Here is a 22,403-nt window from a genome sequence, read left to right as displayed (position 1 = left end):
GCCTGGCCTGCTGTGTTCCTCCAGCTCCACACCTTGTTATCTCAGACTCCAGCATCGGCAGTTCCTACTATCTCTGAATGAGTTATAACCCAGTTAGGAATCATTTCCTGAAACAATCAACTCTTCTGAGACCCCAAACAGCTTCTGACTGCCACAGTGAAAGAAACTGGAAAGCCTGGTCTGTGAGAGCTGGCAACGCCCATTCAGGCTGTTTCTATTGTTCCAAATTTTAAAATAAACCCAAAGGCCTCACACATTGTTTACTTAAGCCATCTTCAGTAGCCAGTTTGGCATCTCTGCCTTACAACCTCTCTTAAAAACAACCAGGACAATATAATCTCTTAAAGTGACAGCATTGTCACATGCTAAAGTATTTCTTTGGAATGACTGCCCGTAGCAATTGGTTAATTTCAAAATTGTTGAAATGCATAACCATATGGAATGGAGAATTGTTCATTAACACACCAAGATGAAAAGATATCAATAACAAGGTAGTACAAACTCAATGGGCTGAAGGACCTCTTCTGTACTGTATGGTTCTATGATTTTTATGATTTTAAGGTCACTATTTAATGAAACCAAGATTAAATTAGTCAAATTCACTGCTGTCCATGTGACCAAGAATGGGTTAAGCAATTACAATGCTTTATCTACACAGATAATGCATTTCCTGATGTGAATCTTTGGAGATAGAACTTATTAAAGGTCAATAGGAGCAAGCTTTAATACATTTTCTAAAATCTGCAGATGAGGCTCAATACAGAGATTACAAGGTCAGATCCAGAATCAACGGGTTGAGAATGTAGGTCTAATTTATTCTTTCTGTGTTGTTTTGAAATGACAAGATGTAGGTCAATGAAGAGAAAATGTTTGTACTCATGATTAGGAGACTGCTGAAAGAAAACAATTAATCTTGTAATTGTGAAGGAATGGTTGAGTTAATAAAATATTAAAATAGTCTTCCGCAATTTGCAGAAAGGTATGTAGCAGCAGGGGTGCAGAGTTATAATGTGAATATTGTAACATAGTAGAAAATAGCAGCTTTAACCGGAAAACAGGCTGTGTGTTTCCTGAGGAAGATTCGAGTAATTTATTGCCTTAGGAAGCTTGTAAATACGGACTTCTTCAGTAAATACTACTGGGTAAACGCAGCAGGTTATAAAAAGCATAGGGGCTTCCAGGCCAAATGTTTGGACTGGCCTCATGTGCGATTACAGCAAAACCCGTGAATGCGGCTGAGATGAAGACACGGGTGTCCCTAAAACCCAAGGACTGCAGTGGTTAAAGAGGCAGCTCACCACCATCTTCACAAGGACAATCAATACTGGCCGAGAAAACAACTTCCTATGTCACTTGAACAAATTTTAAAACTAACACTGAACAGTGGGAAAGCGGTAACAGAGAAAGAGACTGGGTAATAGTGACGATGGGGAGGACAAGTAAACCCGGCCTGTAAGAAAGCATAGATTTGGAAGTGTCGATGCAGATTGGCAGGTCTGCACTTTCAAGACTGCACCTTCTTTTAATTTTATTGCTGCTTCTCAATTAATTTTTTATGAGCCAAACTGAGAACTCTCCCTAATAACTTATATCAGTTGCTGCTGCCTGCTTATGCTCAACAAACTTTCCCTAAGCAACACAGGACTCAAGTCTCCATTGAATATCAAATCACCAAGCAATATTATTGTAAACCTCACTTGATTTTTAATAATCTGTGAGTATGTACTCTGGGGGAGAAGCAGGTTTTTAAAAATCTTTAGCCACATTGAGTCTTTTTAACTCGATACAAAGCACCTACAGTTTTGCACTCGTAATGAAGTAAAACTTTTTAAATAAAAATTGGAAAAGACTCTACCCTCTCCAGTGTCCTGGCCAATATTTATCCCCGAGTACGTGCCACAAAAAAAAATTGACCTGGTCATTGTCACATTGCTCTTTGGGGGAACTTGTTCTGCACAAGTATTTCCCACATTTCGACAGTAACAATGCTTCAAAAGTATTTAATTTGCTGTTTTGAGGTGTCCAGTGGATGTGAAAGATGCCATATAAATGTGAGCCTTTCTCTATTGATTGGAACAGTAGAGTCAGAGCAGTCAGTGCAGGCCAGAGATTGAAAGTGACAGGGGACCAGGGGCTCGGAGTGATGTTGTGAATTGAGTAAAGGAGTTTAGCAAAGTCATCACCCAGTCTGCTGCTTGTCTCCCCGTGACAATAGAGTGATGTACAATGAGCCACTGCTTCACCTGGAGGGAGTGTCTGTGGGGAGGAGGGGCACTGGGCAGGGAGGAGATAAAACAGCAGAAGTTTCAGTTCCTTCACTTGCATGAGAAGTGGACGGGAACGGGATATTGGAGGGTGATTATGGAGCGGGACAGGATGTTGTCGTTGGGGATAATGCTGAGCAGAGAAGCAAGGGAGAGATAAGCTTTGTGATGGCCATTGTCAGCATGTGTTCAGGGATTGTTTATTTTGGGCTGGGGTATATGTTAGGTTCACGCTCAACAGTGAGGCTGTTCTATGAAATTGAGGAGTTTGGGTCCCATTCTGAAAGCAAAATACAGAAACACTGCCCCCAATTCCCACTCCATCATACTTAAATAAAACACTTCTATGAAAGAAAAGGCTTCCTAAACTATGGAGGAATAATTCGGAATTTGATGTAAAAGAACATTGAAACAAAAGATGGACATTAAATTAAACAAGAGTGTTTTACAATGATCAATGTGTAATGACACAAATACTCTCCATGGTGATTAAATAGAATAAGGAAAAGCTTTCATAGAAACATCTTCACGGTTTTATATCATTCTGTATCTCAAGCCCAATTAATGGAGAAGATATAGATGGAAATAGTTCATCAGTTGTGACGTTAGCAGATACTAATATGAGAAGAAAATTCTCAGTAGAGCATTGTGGTAGGAAGAGAGATGACCTGACATTCATCAACGTACAACAATGACCCGCAAATATATTCTTTGAATCTTTATTTTAAAATCATGGATCTATTTGACATTGCAATTTTCTTGGAGCCATTTTCCTGGCCCTGGGATCAGCCTGGATGGAAAGGATATTGTTGTTATTACCCCTTTTGAAACTGTGGGGTGACTAACTCAGCAAAATAGTCTGGTGAAATACCTCCATTCTAAGGCAAACATCTTTAACCATGGAGAGAAGTAAGACAGGTGAATGTCTACGGTTAGGTTAACCCATGCCTGAAACCATGAGACCGTAAGATATAGGAGAAGAATTAAGCCATTTGGCCCATCGAGTCTGCTCTGCCATTTGATCATGGCTGATATGTTTCTCAAACCCCTTCTCCCACCTTCTCCCTGTAACCCTTGATCCCCTTACTAATCAAGAACCTATCTGTCTCTGTCTTAAATACACTCAATGGTTTGGTCTCTGCAGCTTTCTGTGGCAATGAATTCCACAGATTCACCATCCTCTGGCTGAAGAAATTCCTCCTCATCTCAGTTCTAAAGGGTCGTCCCTTCACTCTGAGGCTGTGCCTTCAGGTCCTAATCTCTCTGACTAGTGGAAACATCTTCTCCACGTCCACTCTAAGCAGGCCTCTCAGTATTCTGTACATTCCAATCATATTCCCTCCTCACCCTCATCTTTCTAAACTCCATCAAGTACAGACCCAGAGTCCTCAACAACTACTCATATGAGAAGTCCTTCATCCCTGGGATCATTCTCCTCCAGAGCCTCTCCAATCCCAGCACATCCTTCCTCAGATCTATGGGGCCCAAAACTGCTGACAATGTTCCAAATGCGGTCTGACCAGAGCCTTATACAGCCTCAACAATATGTCTCCACTCTTGTATTCTAATCATCTTGAAATGAATGCTAACATTGTATTTGCCTTCATAATCGTCAACTGAACCTGCATGTTATCCTTAAGCTAGTCCTAAACCAGGACTGCCAAGTCCCTTTGTGCTTCCGATTTCCAAAGCCTTTCTCTATTTAGAAAATAGTCCATGTCTCTATTCTTCTTACCAAAGTGCATAACCTCACACTTTCCCATGTTGTACTCCATCTGCCACTTCTTTGCCCATTCTCCTAACCTGCTCAAGTCCTTCTGCAGCCTCCCCACTTCCGCAACACGGTCTGTCTCTCCACCCATCTTTGTGTCTACTGCACACTTTGCAACAATGCCTTCAGTTCCTACATCCAGATCTTTATAGTCAAAGTTTTATAATGAACTCCAACTTCTTTTTCAATTGAGGGAACATTTTACTCTTTGGTTGGCTGTTTATATTTGAGATATTAGCAATCCTTTTTCTACATTTCACAAAAACCCATCTGATTTATCAGGTTAAATTGTATTTGCTGCATATAAAGAGTTGTGGCACTGGTATTTGTTGAGTCTAAGTCTTGTTAATGGCTTTAAATAAATTTTTAATCAACTGTGGTGATGCTGTGGCTTTGAGAGGTTATTTTGTCCTGGTTTTGTTTTTAATGAGAGGTTTTAAGTCAGAGGTAGTGAGCAGTGTACCAGAACCACAAGAGGAAACAGCTTGTGAGGCCTTAGGTTTTGTTTTAAAGTTGGAACAATAGAAGCAGCCTGAATGGGTGTGGTCAAGCTCCCACAGAACTAGGGTTTTGAATTTTAGCTTTCTGCAGTTGTTGTTGGAGTTTTGATGAAGTCAAAGCTATTCTTTCCGTCAGTCTAACCGAAAGCTGGGGGTTCTCTACCTGCTACAGGAGCTGCATGTGAGACAATCTGTTTTCTGAATTTGGAGATAGTTAGAATTGCAGATGCTGGAGTCAGAGATAACACTGTGTGGAGCTGGAGGAGCACAGCAGGCCAGGCATCAGAGGAGGGCCGAAGAGATTACCAGAAGGTTGCAGTGGGAGAGAGATCCACTGAGGTCTTTCCGGAGGGAGGAGAATAACTTTTTCAAGGTGGGCATCCTTGGAAAAGCCTTCACAGTGGGGTTAAAACTCACTCAGATATAGCAAGAACTACAGATGCTGTGGACATCTGATGCTGCCTGGCCTGCTGTGTTCCTCCAGCTCCACACTGTTAAATCTGTGTTCTCAATTTGCCTTTTTGCCAAGGGTGTGTTCATGGGATGTTACTATATTGGAACGGTTAATTAGTAACAGTTTTCCAATAGAGTTAAGTCATTCCAATTCCTTCTTTCTTTTGTTGTATTTTAACTATAGTGGATGAATAAATGTGTTTTGCTTTAAATGTGGTAGTTTGGCCAATCAAATTGCATGTGGAATGCAACAGATTGCATTTACCTTTAAAGATAAGAAAAAGTTAGGGGCTAGACTATTTTCTGAATATTTTGAGAAGGTTCGGTCTGGTCTGTAACACGAGTTCAGACATGTTACAACATACCTCTGGAGCAGCTGGGAGAGCTATTGAGGTCATACGCCTCTCATGTGGATATTCTATTAAACCTTTATGCGGCAAGTCAGATTTTTTTCAATTTCCGGTGAGAGCAAAAGGGCTAATATTTCACTTCCACGTACGGATGCTAAGGGCAGAGTCTTGGAAAGTTGGCCTGCTGTCCTTGGGTCAGGGATGGGAGCAGGCCCAGTGGGACTCAGGACCCAGGCCAAGGGCAGCTTTAGGGCCCATGAATCCTGCCCTTGGTCCTGCGTGAGGGTGGGTGTTAATGACGACCTTAGTCATGCACCAGTTTTCTAGTGATCTGGGCTTTCCAATGGGGTTCCATGTTGCATTTATCTCAGGCTCGTGGAATGGCTGCTTTTCAGTCTATCCATCAGTAGAAGACCCATAGTATGTGTTTTTAAAAGTTAGTGATAGCTTTTGGAATACTCCAGCAGAAATATTTGGTTAGATAGGTCCTTTGTTTCCTGCAGGATTTTGAACCACCTTGTTCCAGCTTTTGCTTTGTTTTCCTGACTGAATCATATGCTTCTTAGCTCCCTGTTCTACGATTTTGACATTCTTAAAATGGTCCTTGCTATTCCCTGCGACAGGGTTAAGATTTTCTCTCTTGCTCTCTCTTGCCCTTGCTCTCACTCTGTCTCGCTCACTCGCTCTTGCTCTTGCTCTGTCTTGCTCTCTCTCGCTCTCTCTCTCGCTCTTTCACTGTCTTGCTCTCAATCTCGCTCTCCCTTGCTTGCTCACTCTCTCTCTCTCACTCTCTCTTGCTCACTCGCTCTCGCTCTCTCTCACTCTGGCTGTCTTTTGCTCGCTCACTCGCTCTCTCTTTCGCTGTCGTTCTCTTGCTCTCTCTCACTCTCGCTGTCTTTTGCTCGGTCACTTGCTCTTGCTGTCGTTCTCGCTCTCGCTCTCACTCTCGCTGTCACTCTCTCTCTCTCGCTCTCTCTCTCACTTTCTCTCGCTCTTGTTCTGTCTCACTCTTGCTTTCTCGCTCTCTCTTCCTTGCTCGCTCTCACGCTTTCTTGCTGTCTCTCTTGCTCTCACTCTCGGTGTCGCTCACTCTCGTTCTCTCTCAAATAATCCCACAACTTACATTTACATATTTTAAAAATATCAGCACCTTCAATAGAGCAGGGTTTAATACTATTTGTACAAACAGCCAATGATCAGGGTTCACTCCTTGGTGTGAATGAGAGCAAAATCCTTCCACTATGGCTCCTTGTGAATTTACTCGCAGCTGGGTTCTGAGGAAGGGTTACGGGACCTGAAACATTAACTCTGCTTTTCTCTCCACACATACTGCCAGACCTGCTGCGTTTCTCTAGCAATTTCTGTTTATGCTACATTCATATATAACTTTTAAGTAGCTTGCATTTTTATGTAACCTTTAACTTAGTAAAATGTCCCGTGGCACCCCAGAATGCCCAAATTCAAACTGTTCCAGTAATAGGAAGTACTGACATTACCATAAAGAGTGTGTTTCCTGGTTTTTCTGCTTTGTGACACTCAACCCTTTACACTTCCAGTCCTTGATCCAGATTTTAATGACAGTCGCAATTTGTTTGTTCAACTATGACCCTGTAAGTAAAGGGTAAGACAGACTTTTCTGAAGTTTGTTTTTGTTACAGTGCCAATGACTTATGATGCACTGTCAATAATTATGTGAATGGCATTCATTGTCATTTATCTTCAGGCCAGTGTAAATGCTCGATGGAACACTGAGATCCAAAAGTTGTTTGAGTTAGAATCACAAGAGAGCATCTCACTATCTGGCACCAGCATTAACCTCCCAGATGCTGGGAGATAGGTGCTAGGTACAGTCCAGAGAGTGAGAGCTGGCCTGAAACAGAGCAGGCAGCCAAATCAGGAGCTGTATATCTCCATGTGAATGTAAAATCTGACAGGACTGCACAGGCAGGAAGGATGTTCCCAATGACCGTGAAGTCCAGCACCAGGAGTCACAGTTTAAGGATATGGCGTGGGCCATTTAGGACTGAGATGAGGAGAAATGTTTTCACCTAGAGAGTGGGGAGCCTGTGGAATTCTCTGCCGCAGAGAGCGGTTGAGACCAAATCATTGAATGTTTTCAAGAAGGAGTTAGATATAGTTCTTAGAGCTAAAGTGATCACAGGGTATGGGGAAGAAAGCAGGAATAGGAGACTGAATTAGATGATCAACCATGATCATGCTGAATGACAGGACTGAATGGTCTATCCGTGCTCCTATTTTCTGTGTTACTAATGAAATCCAGATTAGCCATCAGATCTTTTAAAAATTTTCACTTTATTTTGAGACACCCGACATTGTCCAGCCTTTAAACAGACCAGGGATACATTGTAATTCATTTAGGTTTGCTCCTACAGCAAGTTATGGCCGTTTGTTATTTTTTCTTCTTCATTGTGTAGTAATAGTGAACTTTAGTATTTCCTTGTTAATCAGGGAAGTTTTCAGTTAATTTAGAAATACCACAGGCTATGAAATAAGTACTGGCCTTAAAACAATGATCTATTTAGCCACTTCAGTAAATCTATTAATGGACATAGCAGTGCAAACAGAGAATGTTAACAAATACTAGAAGAACAAATAGTTCTGCAGAAGGAAGCACCATCCCTTTCAATTGGTAAAGAATGTAACTGCATCAAAGATTTTTAATTTAAAGTTTCACTCGGTGAAATAGTTATATGTAACAAATGTGAAACCACTGACGGGATAACATGATGGAGCAAAGCGAATCACATTTGTATAGCACCTTTGATGACAATAGGACACCCCAATGCAGTTTGTATCCAATGAGGTACATTTGAAATGTAGTCACTGTTGAAATGTAGGAAACTGCTCAGTGATGCCCAGTTTGGTTCCGCCAGGGCCACTCAGCTCCTGACCTCATTACAGCCTTGGTTCAAACATGGACAAAAGAGCTGAATTCCAGAGGGTGAGATGTGAGTGACAGCCCTTGATATCAAGGTTGTATTCGACCGAGTATGGCATCAAGGAGCCTTGGCAAAGCTGAAATCAATGGGTATCGGGGGCAAACTCTCCAGTGGTTGGAGTCATACCTGACACATAGGAAGATGGTTGTGGTTGTTGGAGGTCAATCATCTCAGCTCCAAGACGTCTCTGCAGGAGTTCCTCAGGGTAGTGTCCTAGGCCCAACCATCTTCAGCTGCTTCATCAATGACCTTCCCCCCATCATAAGATCAGAAGTGGGGATGTTCGCCAATGATTGCACAATGTTCAGCACCATTTGCCACTTCTCAGACACTGAAGCAGTATGTTTTCAAATGCAAGATGATTTGGACAATATCCAGGCTTGGGCTGACAAGGGGCAAGTAATATTCGCGCCACACAAATGCCAAGTTATGACCATAACCAATAAAAGACACTCAGACAACCGTCCCTTGACATTCAATGGTGTTACCGTCACTGAATCCCCCACTATCAACATCCTGGGGGTTACCATTGACCAGAAACTCAACTGGACTCACCACATAAACACAGTGGCTACAAGAACAGGCCAGAAACTGGGAATACTGCGGCGAGTAACTCATCACCTGACTCCCCAAAGCCTGTCCACCATCTACAAGGCACAAGTCAGGAGTGTGATGGAATACTCCCCACTTGCCTGGATGAGTACAGCCCCAACAATACTCAAGAAGCTTGACACCATCCAGGATAAAGCAGCCCCCGCTTGATTGACACCACATCCACAAACATTCACTCCCTCCACCACTGACGCTCAGTAACAGCAGTGTGTATTATCTACAAGATGCACTGCAGAAATTCACCAAAGATCCTCAGACAGCACCTTCCAAACACATGACCACTTCCATCTAGAAGGACAAGGGCAGCAGTTACGTGGGAACACCATCTCCTGCAAGTTTTGCTCTGAGCCACTCACCATTCTGACTTGGAAATATATTGCCGTTCCTTCAGTGTCATTAGGTCAAAATGCTGGAATTCTCTCCCTAAAATCATTGTGAGTCAGCACATGGACTGCAGTGGTTCGAGAAGGCAGGCCACTGCCACGTTTTCAGTGGGCAACAGACAATAAATTCTGGCCTAGACAGTGACACTTGTTAAATGTTGAATCGGAATTGGTTTTCTAATTTAACAGCTTCTCGGGTGTAGAGATGCATGAGGCTGGTGAAGTGCCTGCTCACATACAATCCATAGCTCGCAGTTCCTAGCCTGGGTCCCTGGCCTGAAACCAGAGGCTATATGAGTGCCAGACTGTTACCAAATGCTGTAGGCACTTTGGAAGAATTTGAAAAGTGATCATTTTGTACGGCTGCACCTTCCTGGACCATCAAATCCTGGAGCAGGACTTGAGCTCAGTGCCCCTGAAGCTAGGGAGGCTTCCCATTGAAACATGTGTCCTCCCGGCCTTCAAACAAGTTGGGCTATAACTGAGATGGAGATGACCTTCCACAGGAACTCCGAGTGCACTGAGAAGAGAATCAGTTTACAGCGTCTGGGATGTTGAATCAATAGAAGGGAATGACTTGATCTGCTGAATGGAGTAGATGGCAACTGGATACTGAGCATCGAGGTGAGGAGAGCTTTGTTGTGGAACTGATTGGATATGTGCGAATAGAGGGAAGAGCTGGTTAGACTCTCCCATCCTCCCAACAGGGGGTGAAAGGTGAGTGATTATGGTAAGTAACTGGAGAAGGTTGTTGTTGGGAGTTCCGAGTCACTATGACAGTTAGGAATCCTGTAAAGTGGTACTTATTAACATACTGGATTCTGTAAGGCTGTCAGTTTTGTGGAACAAGGAATTTATATTGAATCAGTTTTGCAAGCTGTCAAGTAGCCAGTTACAGATTAATGTAGCAGAGCTCTTGTTGTCTGGGCAGAGGAACCTTGTATTTGACAGACATGAAGTTAAGGAATAGTTTTGCAGCCGTAACTAGCTCTCAGCGTCAGAATACAGGGCCGGAGTCAAGACACTTGGAAGGAAGTCTTATTTATCTCCTGTGCTGTCATTTTAACACCTCTGTCACTGACAACAGATCATCAGAATCGAACAGAAAACGTTTCTCATCTGCTGTATCCGCCATCTGCTGTATCCGCCGGCTGCCATATCCGCCATCTGCCGTATTCGCAGGCAGCCATATCCGCCATCTGCCGTATCCGCAGGCAGCCATATCTGCTACCCTCTGTATCCGCTATCCTCTGTATCTGCCATCTGTTGTACTTGCCAGCAGCTGTATCCGCCGGCTGCTGTATCCGCCGGCTGCCGTATCCACTATCTGCCGTATCCACTATCCTCTGTATCTGCAAGCTGCCGTATCAGCAGGCAGCCATATCCACTATCTGCCATATCCGCTATCCTCTGTATCCGCAGGCTGCCGTATCCGCTATCTGCCGTATCCGCTATCCTCTGTATCCGCAGGCTGCCGTATCCGCTATCCGCTATCATCTGCTATCTGCAATCTGCTGTATCCACTATCCTCCATATCCGCAGGCTGCCATAACCGCTATCTGCCATATCGGCAGGCTGCTGTATCTGCTCCTTGGAGGCAGTAAGGTCGGCAGATGCTGGAAGCTAGAGTCAATACCTGTGAGGCTGGAAAAGCATAGGGGGTCAGACAGCATCCGAGGAGCAGGATAGTCAACAGTTCAGGCCAAAATCCTTCATCAGCACTAGGGAGGGGAAGGGATGCCAGAAATAAATAGGGGGAGGGGGTGGGGCTGGGGGAAGGATAGGAGATAAGGTGATAGGTGGATACAGGTAGGAGGTATTGTGATTGGTCTGTGGGAAAGGTGGAGCGGACAGGTGAGTAGGAAGATGGGCAGGACAGGTCAGGTTGGGGGAGGGGTGCACATGAGATAAGGCTGGTGGAATTTTGAAGCTGGTGAAGTCAATGTTGAGGCCATTGGGCTGTAAGCTCCGAAAGTGAAATATCAGGTGTTGTTACTCCAGCTTACATTTGGCGTCACTCTGACAGTGGAGAAGCCTGGGATGGACATGTGGTCAGAGGAGTGGGAGGGAGAATTAAAACAGATGGCAATCGGAAGGTTGGGTTGGTTGATGCGTGCAGAGCACAGATGTTCCACAAACCGGTCCCCGAGTCTGCGTTTGGTCTCACCGATATAGCAGAGACCACATGAGGAGCAACGGATCCAACAGATCAGGTTGGATGAGCGCTAGTGAATCTCTGCCGGATCTGGAAGGATTGTTTGGGACCTTGAACAGAGGTGAGAGGGGAGCTGTAGGAGCAGGTGTTGCACCTTTTGCAGTCGAAACGTAAACTGGAGGAACAACACCTGACATTTTTCCTACTCTTCCCCCAGCCCCACCCCGCTCCCCCTATTTATTTCTGGGCTCCCCTCCCCCTCCCCAGTCCTGACGAAGGGTTTCGGCCCAAAACGTTGACTTTCCTGCTCCTCAGATGCTGTCTGACCTGCTGTGCTTTTCCAGCCTGACACCTACAGACTCTGGTTCCAGCATCTACACTCCTTATTGTCTCCATGTCAATGATGCAACTGCCTTCATTAAACTGTTCATTCAGTTAAGTCTCCCTACATGAAAGTAACTGGCCTAAAAACTTGAAACTCTGAAAAGAATGCATTAAAACATTTTTCTTGGTGTGCTGAATTTCTGACCCTGTAATAACTCTTGTGTCATGTTGAATTGCAGGATGGATGACATTCAGCTCTGTAAAGATATAATGGATCTGAAGCAGGAACTCCAGCAATTGGTCTCAATTCCAGGTAATTGTACATTTGGTAGCTTTCAAGTTGGTTTACGTTCTCCTCTAGCTGCGTGAGAGCCATAAAGAATTGACAGCTAGGAGCAGTGACATGAGAGCTGTTGTAATCAATTTCCTTGCAGCTGTGTGTTTTGTGAGTTGTTGATAGTGGGACACAATACTCCAGCCATTTGTACATAAGCTGCCGTCTACAATGACAATATTCTCAGGTGTTTTCAGATCAAGTCACAGTAGCAATACAGAGCAGGGGCTTGGTTAGCTCAGTTGGCTGGTTTGTGAGGTAAAGTGATGCCAACAGTGTCGGTTCTGTTCCAGCACTGGCTGATGCTACCATGAAGGGCTCTCCTTCTCAACCTCTCCCCGCACCTGAGGTATGGTGACCTTCAGGTTAAACCCCCACCCATCTTCCGAGTGAGTGGGGCTACGGGCTGGTAATGCTACAGTGACCTGACTGTTTTTTAACCACTTCTCATGCCATTGGATGAAGACTTAGTTGAGGAAACGACAGCTGACTATCTGTCCTCTGGAAATATAACCGCAGGATCTGGTGCAATGCAAGGTGAGGAATTGTTGGTGAACCACCGTGTGAGATGTAGAAGAACATATTTCTGGCCCCTGTGTGCGATATGTTCAAGTAGTTATCAAACTGACTCCATGTGAGAAATTTGTGACTTTACTTCAGGATCTAGGATTGAGTATTTGAAGCTGCAACTCGTAAATAAAAATTGACAATTCTATCAGCCTTTCTTGTCCTCTGGATAGGCAACGTGATCCTTAAACTCTACTCTGTCCCTGTCTGGTGGACTGCCTGACCTTTCTCCTCCAGGATTGATTCTCGGATATAGCCCAGAAACGAGAACTGCAGAAAGGTCCAGCCAATCATGTGCCTTCCACAAGCCCAGCCTGCCTCCATACCCATTCTACCCAATCATGGGCCTGGCAAGCTCTGTATCCAGGCAAAAGCCTTCAATCACTAATCCCCCCACGTCTGTATTTTAGTGTCAGTAGCTGAGGGGAGATGGTGGTGGTAGCATTGTGGTAATTTCACTGGACCAGTAAACCAAAGGCTGAGGCTAATGCTCTGGGGATTATAGGTTCAAATCCCATCAAGGAAGTTGATGGAGTTTAAATTTGATTAATAGAATCTGAATCTGAAACTGAAAGTTAGTCTTTGGCAATGGTGGCCATTTTGATTATCAACAATTGTCATTAAAACCCCAACTGGTTCCCTGATGCCCTCTAAGAAAGGAAATCTGCCATCCTTACCCAGTCTGGCCTACATGTGACTCCAGACCCACAGCATTTTTCCACCTGAGGTGATCTAGCAGTCACATGATTCAAGGGGCAATTAGGGATGGGCAATAAATGTTGGCCTTGTCAGCAGTGTCCACATCCCATAACATAAAAGTGTGAGCTCCACCTGAACTTTCCTCTCCTTTCCCATGACAGTCGTGTATCTCGAGACCTCGATGACAAATTCCCATTGGTGTTTAGAGGTTTTAGGTAATGCCATTCCCTACAGAGGCGAAGTAAGACTAAAAGAACCAAAATGATGTTAGCTCAGTAAAGAATCGTAAACTGGGTTTTGCTGGAACAAGGAGCCATATTATGTTGATTTTTTTAAATTTCGTATTCATCAGGACAATTTTCAAGAAATGCCAAAAGGAGAACTGAATTTATAGTGTCTGAGAGGAGAGCGCTGATTGGTTGGCAGATAGTCTCTGGTAGAGGCGTGACATGGAGAATACATCAGTTAATGATAACTGACAGTCAACTGCCAAGCAGTTATAGTCTAATTGCCCAACCAATCAGCATACTCCTCTCATATAGTTTCAGTGATGTTCTCCTTTCACACTGGTATTCTTGTGAATTATCCCAATGAGTGCAAGACAAAAACCTGGACAAAATATGTCTTTTTTTTCACAAATACTGGTGTTCGTGTATTTCCAGCTGACTAGATTCTAAACTGGCAGATATTAACCAAGGGTCTAGCAAAGTTTAATCCTGGAAGTTAATTGTTTCTGATTTAGTGGTTCACAATAGTATCACATTCCTCAGATATTAACAAATCACAGATAAAAATGAGAACTCTCTGCACTCCTCCATTTTCTTTCCCCCTCTTTGTCTAAAGTCAAGTGGGATTCTACTATTAACTGAGACTGTTATAACCTGCAGTCAGTAGGAAGTTGAAGGAGGGTGTGTATTTGTATAAAGTATTTCCCTGAGGAAAGCTTTGGTTCATTTAATTCTTACATAGCCCCATCCCTCAAGACTGGTACAGGGTGATCACAACATAATTACAGCCTACACCCTGGAGGAAATAACTCCTGATGTTTTGAAGCAAATTGAAGAGGTTTAATTATTTTTTTTAAGCTTACAATTGCTTATACTTGCCTTTTAATTAAATGCTTAATTTGCCTTGTCGGCAGCTGTACATCTTACAGTCGAAGAACAGAATCTGCTGACAACGTGATGTAAGACCTAAAAGCAGGATTAGGCCATTCAGCCCTTCAAGCCTGCTCCACCGTTCAGTAGTATCATGGCTGATCTGATTGTGGTTTCAATTCCACATTCCTGTCTGACATCTGTACCGCTCGGAACGAGGTCAGCCAGGTGAGTTCCCTGATTGGGGCTGTTAACCTGGTCCAATCAGGGAGCCCTGGCTGACAGATGTAAACAGGAGCTGGCTCTGAGCAAGCTGGGTCAGTGACACATCCTGTGCATGTGTAAATAAAGGGTATCTTGGTGATGGGAACTCAGCCTTCATGGAGTTATTTCACCTTTGACTGCCTTGTCTATCAAAAATCTATTAACTCAAGCTTTAATGCTACTTTCCAGGGAAGAGAATTGCACAGAATAACAGCTCTCGGAGAAAACAAAACACCCTCCTGATTCCGTTTGTAAAAATGAAACGTCTTACTGTTTAAACTTTGCCCTGTTGTATGGTGCAGTAATGTAGCAGCAGACAATGGGAGGCAGTGCTGTGGTGGTAATGTCACTGGACAAGTTATCCAGAGACCCAGGCCAATATTCTGGAAGCACGTGTTTGAATCCCACCAGGGCACCTGATGGAATTTGGGTTCAGTAAATGTACGGAATTGCAAGTCTCAATGATGATCGTGAACTGTTTGTTGTAAATGCCCATCTGGGTCGCTTATATCCTGTCCTGTCCTGGCCTGGTCTACATCTGATTCCAGACCCACAGTGATGGGGCTGACTCTGTAATGGCCCTAGCAAGCTGCTCCAAACAAGGGGCAATTAGGGATGGGCAATAAATGCTAAGCGAAGCCCACATTCTGTGAACAGATATATTTAAAAGCATTACAGTGTCCTTCAGCCACTACAGATCACATTTTTAATTCTGTAATGAATTATTTGGAGGGCTTACTTTCATCCAGCCTCTTATTGTGGGCCGATGCTAAATCTCAGCCTTATGAAGGAAGTAAAAGAAAGAGCTTTGATCGAAATACCCCCCAAATTGTACCAGTTATTAAATGTTTTCCAAGTAATGTTGTTTTGTTTTCCTTTTACAAAATGACTGACATTTCTGTTAAATATTTATAGCACAGCAGTCCTGTGCTTACTCTGAGCTTCAGGGATAAGCGGTTTGTGATGGTCTCTGTGTTTTAACGGTGTCTGTAACAGTGTAGGCTTTGATTTGAAGTGGGGGCAGTAGTCGGAGCTGCACGAACTCAAACACAACATTTACCCCCCACTTCCCGCCCCACCCTCCATTTGCCCCACTGCCTGCAATGATATCATCAGGATAAGACTTTCCCATTTAAATTAGACTGTGTTCCCAAAACAAGGGCATCTTCCCCAGCCCCAAATACAGGCATTTCCCTTCAGGCCGGTGTTGGGAATGTAATGTCAATGTTCACCCCCATCAGGCCTATAATTTCTGTGTGCATACCTCTGACAGGGTAGCGTGGTGGCTCAGTGGTTAGCACTGCTGCCTCGCAGCATCAGGTACCTGGGTTCAATCCCACCCTCAGGTGACTGTCTGTGTGGAGTTTGCACATTCTCTGTGTCTGTGTGGGTTTCCTCCCACAGTCCAAAAATATGCAGGTTAAGTGGGTTGGCTGTGGGAAATTCAGGAAAAGGGTTGGATGCTTTTTGGAGGCCCATTGTGGATCTGATGGGCTGAATGGCCTGCTTCAGCACTACAGGCATTCTATGATGCTATGCTGTCCCTCCAACCAGATAGACCAGGTAAAATTCTAACAGGACTAGAACAGGGTAAACACAGGAAGGTAAAGTCACCATAGTCCCAGAGTAACGTGGGGTTGCTCTCTCATTAGAGAGAGGGGGAGAGACAGAGATGACTAGTGGTGGTTTAACCTGAGGGTCACCATACCTTGGGAGAGGTTGAGAAGGAGAGACCTTCAGCCAGTGCAGAAATTGAACCCGTTCAGTTCCCCTGGACTCCAGCTCGATGCTCCATTAAAATCAGACTCCACTGCTATTTCACCGTTGTCTTGCACTGTGACAATTATTGAGCATTCTAGAATACCTGTTCCTTAATGAAGCAGACGGGATCGTTGAGTATTTGCTGTCATGGAGAACATTCTAGAATGACAATGGATGATTGATTGAGCTCTGTAGATAGCCTGGCACTGGTATGACAGAGCCAGTAGGTATGAACACTGGTGCCCAGCTGGACAGATGCTGAGGATTAGTGGTTCATCTGGAGTAATCCAAACCAAAACAAGCGGATTGGAAGGATAATGTCCAGCTTGTGGTGACCACAGATAACATGGGAAAAGTCGGGAGAGAAAGGGGGGAAAGGGGGTTGAGAAATGGAGGAATTGTCAACTTGGCCTTTACCCAACAGTGAGCACTGTCATTGGTGCTGCAGCAAGGGGCCATCTCTGTTTTTCTAACTCCCACCTGAAGGGGTATCAGACTGGGATTGAGGGAAGTATCTGGTGGGCTCACTCAGGACTCAGTGCTGGGGCCATTTAATGGCGCCATGCTAAGTGGTCAATGTGATTCCAGACTGAGAGAGGGAGTGGAATTAGCAGAGGCAACTCTGAAATGACAGTGATTTAGATGAGATAGAAATGTGGGGAGTACAACAGGAGGTCATGTAATTTTAATATGCTACAAAGAACATACGGATGCTGGGCATGCTCTATGAAAGGTGTTGAAATAGCGTCGGGAGTCTTTGTAAACTTAAAAGTTATAAGACAACGACCAAAAAGAAATCAATCGGGCGGGAGGCACAGTTGCATAGCAGGCTCTGTAACATGTGAGTCTGGGGATGTGTTGATCAAACTTTGCAATGTTGTAGTCAGCCTGCAGCATGGATTCTACCTCCACCAACAAGCAACAAAAACGATGTTCAAGGGCTGCAGGCAGTCCATAGAGAAAAGCTGGAGGTTGTGTGGGAGGAGAGACTGGATAGACGCTAGTTTCTTTGTGAAGTGGTGTCTCGGGTAATCTTATAATCCTGGGCCAGATTGCCAAATCTTTCCAAACATCTGGGGAGGGACCACTAACTTGTTTCATACAAAGTAGATAAAGTGTGAGATAATAATGATGGTAATTTATTGTTGCATGTAATTATGAAAATACAGTAAAAAGTATAAAAGTCTCCATGAGCCAGCATCATTTTAATTACATAAATTATAAAAATAAATAATTCATACAAAGTTAGGGCAAATTACATCTTTGGTTCTGTCCACGGCTTCTTGATTTCCCCAAGTGGCTACGGGATGTCACCACACACTGCACCCAGCGAAGGGTGACGATGGAAGGGACCGAGCAGGAACTAGCCCCTGCCACTGCTGACCACAGCCAGAACATAGCCTCTGCCACAGCCACCTTATCGCCCCCGATATTCCAGCCGCTGCCATAGCCAGGAGACTGTCCCAACTCTCTCCTCAAGGACCGGGGTCCATCTCAACTTCCGAGAACCAGTGGACCGTCCACATTAACTCCCGAGGACCGAGGGACCATTCATTCCCCTGCCTTCGCAGGCAACCCTGAAACATTGGAGGAAGACAACGCACTCCAATGCATCGATGCTGGACACAGATGCCCAAGCCGCAAACGCTACAGACACGAGGAATGAAACGGATCCAGTGCTCAACATCCCAGCAACCTCTCTCCACTACCGCAGCCGCAGAAAGAAGAAAAAAATTAATTTGATTCAAAAGTTAATTGGAGAAAAATTAAAAATTAGAGTTTTGGGCACTTGCAAAGATTCCTCCAATTTGCAACAACCGAATAAATGTTACTGTACGGTGTTAGAACTATGAAACAATCTATTTATGTTTATAAAAGGTAAAGATACAATAGTCTTACAGCTGGCAAGGGTTTAACCTGGGGGTCAGCACACCTCAGGTGAGGGGTAGAGTCCTTCATGGTAACTTCAGCTGGTGTGAGAATTGAGCCCACACTGTCGGTATCTCTCTGCATCACAAACCAGCCATCCAGCCAACTGAGGTAACAAACCACCCCTTGACTATTTTTGCAAAGTATATTCTAAGCTGCAGAATTAGCCTGAGGTATGTGGAAAACTGACAAACTGTTGATCAAAACCCCACATCAAGTCAGAAATGGAGCCAAGGAAGGTCCCACTGATTTTCCAGAAATCCACCAGACATTAGTGACACTGTGGGTCATTAAAAATCATGAAATTTTTACAAGTAATTCCAATTCTTCTCTTTCAAAGACCCAGCTTTGTAACTCCCTGAAAAGTTACTCTGACATGGACTCTCTCAAATTTGCTCACATAGTGAACCTGAAAGTTCATTTCTCTCAATCGGTTCCATACTCTCCGATTCTGAAACTGCTCTCTAGTGCCTACTAGTGGACACCTTTTCAGTTGATCTGCTAACAGCGAGCTTCAGCAAACTGATACCGCCTGTATGTCTCCCTGAGCTCTTAGTCTTGCTCAGCTGCACCAAGCAAATATTACCTTGAGAACTTATTTCACCGTTCTCTGTTCCGCGCTGAGCTATTAATGCCTCCAAGTCCCCTCTGGCTTTCAGAACTTTTCCCGAGCTCTCGCCCCAATATTTAGCTGAAATTACCAGCTGAATTCAATTGAAAAGAGCCAACGGCCTCTAGTTGCTTTCTCAGCACCACTTTCGTGTTTCGAGCTTATTCCTTTGCTCCTTTACATACTCCCTGTCTTATTAACTCCAACTGACTCTAACCCTTGAACTGTTCTTTAAATGACACTTGAAATTTTTATTGAAAACCTTACAACAAGCCCTGCTCTTGTTCCTAGACAAGCTTGAATGTAGCAACTATTGGAACAGTTGAATATAACAAAGTATTGGAACACTCTGTTCCAAGAATGTTATAACATGCAGCTTAGGGCCCTCTGTGGCACTGTGGTATTGTCCCCCGCCCCTGACGTGGGATGCCCAGGTTCCTGCTCTAGAGGTGTGTGATGGCACCTCTGAACAGGTTGATTAAAAACTATTCTAAAATGATATTCAGATTGCTGGCTTGCATGGGACAAACGTGTACAAAAAAAGGATGTCACTACAAGGGGAGCAGGAAAGCTGACGTTTCGGGTCGGGACCCTACTTGTGTTCCTCCAGCTCCACACTGTGTTATCTCTGACTCCAGCATTGGCAGTTCTTACTATCTCTGATTTCATTACAGGATGTGCTAAAGTTGCAAAGACAGTTAATCGGAATATTACGTGAATGAGACTGGCAATAGGATGGTGAAAAATTTGTAGAAGGGATTTCAGGGAAAAAAAAGTCTAATAGTGATCAGCAAATGCGGTAAGCCTCCAGATAGAATAACAAACGCAGAGACCTTGGAATTGTTTAAGAAAAGATGAATGAGATTTTGGATGAGTTTAGGCATGCCTAGATGAATGGATTTAGATGGACTAAATGACCTTCCTCAAATATGAAAATATCACCACTTAAAGATCAAAAGACCTGTGGTAGTAGGACATAGGATATAAGAGCAGAAGGAGGCCATTCAGCCCATCGAGTCTTCTCTGCCATTTATGGCTGATTTGATAATCCTCAATAAAAACTCAGTAAAAATGCTGCCAACACATTAGGTTGAGCAGTATCAGTGGAAAGAGAGATAGGGTTGAATGAGTGGTAATGTTATGGGGCAGTAAAATGTTTTGACATTGGTTGCGGAGATTTTGCAACCTTAAAAAAGCTGATAACCAAACACGCATTGGACAGAGCTATAAGAATCTCATTATGTATTCAGTGTGCTGCAATATTTCATGAAAAATGGATGCATTAGTGTCGTGGAGAATATAACCCGGGAAAACCTATATTTAACAAAATGGCTCTGCAGATTTCCAGAGACATATTAAAAGTTTCCACTTCAGCGATTCGCATACTTTAATTGAGTCCAGTGATGGAAATATTGAGCTGTTTACGCAAAGAAAGGATGAAGTCATGTCTAAAAAAAGAATAAAAATTAATTGGTAGGACACCAATGTTGATGCAATGATTTCTCAGTCAAAGTAGAAAGCTTTCAGTGAGTTTGATTAAAAACCTTGTCTGAGCCATGTGGTTTATTTGCTTTTTTGTTAAATTAAAGGGTCAAACATTTTAAGGCAAATGAGAGGGAATTTCTTCCCTCAGATGGTAGCGAATCTGTGGAATTCTTTGTTGCAGAGGCCAAGTCACTAAGTATATTCGAGGCTGGGATAGATTTTTAATCAGGAAGGGATAAAGGGTTATGGGGAAAAGGCAGGAAAGTGGAGTTGAGGATTATCAGATCAGCCGTGATCTCATTGATTGCTGGTGCTGACTCGATGGGCTGAATGGCCTACTTCTGCTCCTATGTCTTTTCCTCTTAATGTCAGTGTGATTATATTTTCTCTGTGTGATCTCAGGGATACTTGCAAATGAATTTCCATTCATTGCACAATTTAGGCCGATGTATTAATCTGACTTGCTCTGTCCCAACAGTCCCGAGTGAGAAAGTTAGCAAAACTAATTTCAAAAGGAGATTGGATTGTTTCTTGAAGGAAATAAACTTTTGGGGTGACGGGGATAGAGCAGGAGTTGGGACCAACCAGATTGGCCTATAGAAAGCTGGCACAGACTCAGGAGGATGAGTGGTCTCATTCTGGGCCATAATGACTCCATAAACTTAGTTCCAATAAAGCTAACCTATTCCCCAAAACTTGTCACTACAAGAATGACTCTGGTTACAAACCAATGACAAATAATGACAGAAATTGCTGGAGAAACATAGCAGGTCTGGCAGCATCTGTGGAGAGAGAAGCAATTATAATTTCAGATCCAGTGACCCTTCAACCCTGCTGAGTCTCTCCAGTTATCCAGTTATTTCTGATTTCCAGCATTGGCCGTTCTTTCTTTTAATATCATAAAAATAAAAGAGTTGTGCGAACTATGTAATTGAAACCATAGATGTATCTAGAATAGAAGTGACACGTATTGAGAGATCACACCCTCATGGAATCCCTACAGTGTGGGAACAGGCCACTTGGCCCAACAAGTCTACACTGACTCTCTGAAGAGCACACCCCTACCCTATCCCCGTATTTCCCATGGCTAATCCACCTAACCTAAGCATTCCTGGACACTATGGGCAGTTTGGCCTGGCCTGGAGGAAACCCACGCAAACACGGGGAGAATGTGTAGACCCCATGAAGACTGTTGCCTGAGGCTGGAATTGAACCTGGGTCCCTGGTGGTGTGAGGCAGTAGTGCTAACCACTGAGCGACCTCGTGATGGTCCCTAATCAGGGGCTGTCAGTGAGGATCAACCCCTATTTCCCACCCATTAATTTAAATTTATTATCTTTAGTAGCAAATATTGTCCTTTGTGTTCTCAGTGTCCTAGTGTTTCTTTTTAATCAGATCTATCACCAAGCACCTTCCCCTTCTTTGAAAGGCTGAGAGAGGGAGTGTTTTGTTCAGTCCATCTCCTCCGCTAAAAGCAGTCCCTTGTTTCCAAGTTTCACAATTGTAGGTGATGTCCTTCATCTCCAATATGTGAAAATTATCACACAGGTGTAAAGCAGAATAAGAGATGAGGGTTTCTACATGCTTGACTGGGTGGGCTAGTTTCAGTGCCTCTCTTCCACTTGGCTCCTGTTCCCACTCTCTGCTCTTATGTTTGAAGTTCCTGGTGTTTGGTATGAACACCAGGGACTTCATCTACCCTCTGCCCTGGTTCGTTCTCTGACTCTCAGTCTGATTTCCCTGCTCTACCTTCACCCTCTGTTTCCGGGTCCTCACCCTGGGTCTGATTTCTCCTACCTGCTGCCTCCAATTCGCACTGAGGTTCTAGGCTCTGTCTGATGGCAGAGGTTGGTTCAAGCAGATGGTTAACTAATACATAGCATTT

The 22,403-nt window shown here is 43.9% G+C and overlaps 1 protein-coding gene across 2 annotated transcripts in view; it reads left to right on the top strand.

Moving 5' to 3' along the window:
* LOC109918975 (MPV17 mitochondrial membrane protein like) overlaps positions 1-22,403 on the top strand; it is a 98,958-nt gene that overhangs the window by 60,549 nt on the left and 16,006 nt on the right. For both annotated transcript variants that reach the window (XM_048609902.1, XM_048609903.1), the window contains exon 3: positions 12,012-12,085. In XM_048609902.1, coding sequence (XP_048465859.1) covers positions 12,012-12,085 — 74 coding nt within the window. The remainder of the gene's footprint in view (positions 1-12,011; positions 12,086-22,403) is intronic.

The sequence above is a fragment of the Rhincodon typus genome, chromosome 21 (assembly GCF_021869965.1).
Source record: "Rhincodon typus isolate 14 chromosome 21, sRhiTyp1.1, whole genome shotgun sequence".
NCBI lineage: Eukaryota > Metazoa > Chordata > Chondrichthyes > Orectolobiformes > Rhincodontidae > Rhincodon > Rhincodon typus.
This window is presented reverse-complemented; position numbering and strand designations above follow the sequence as displayed.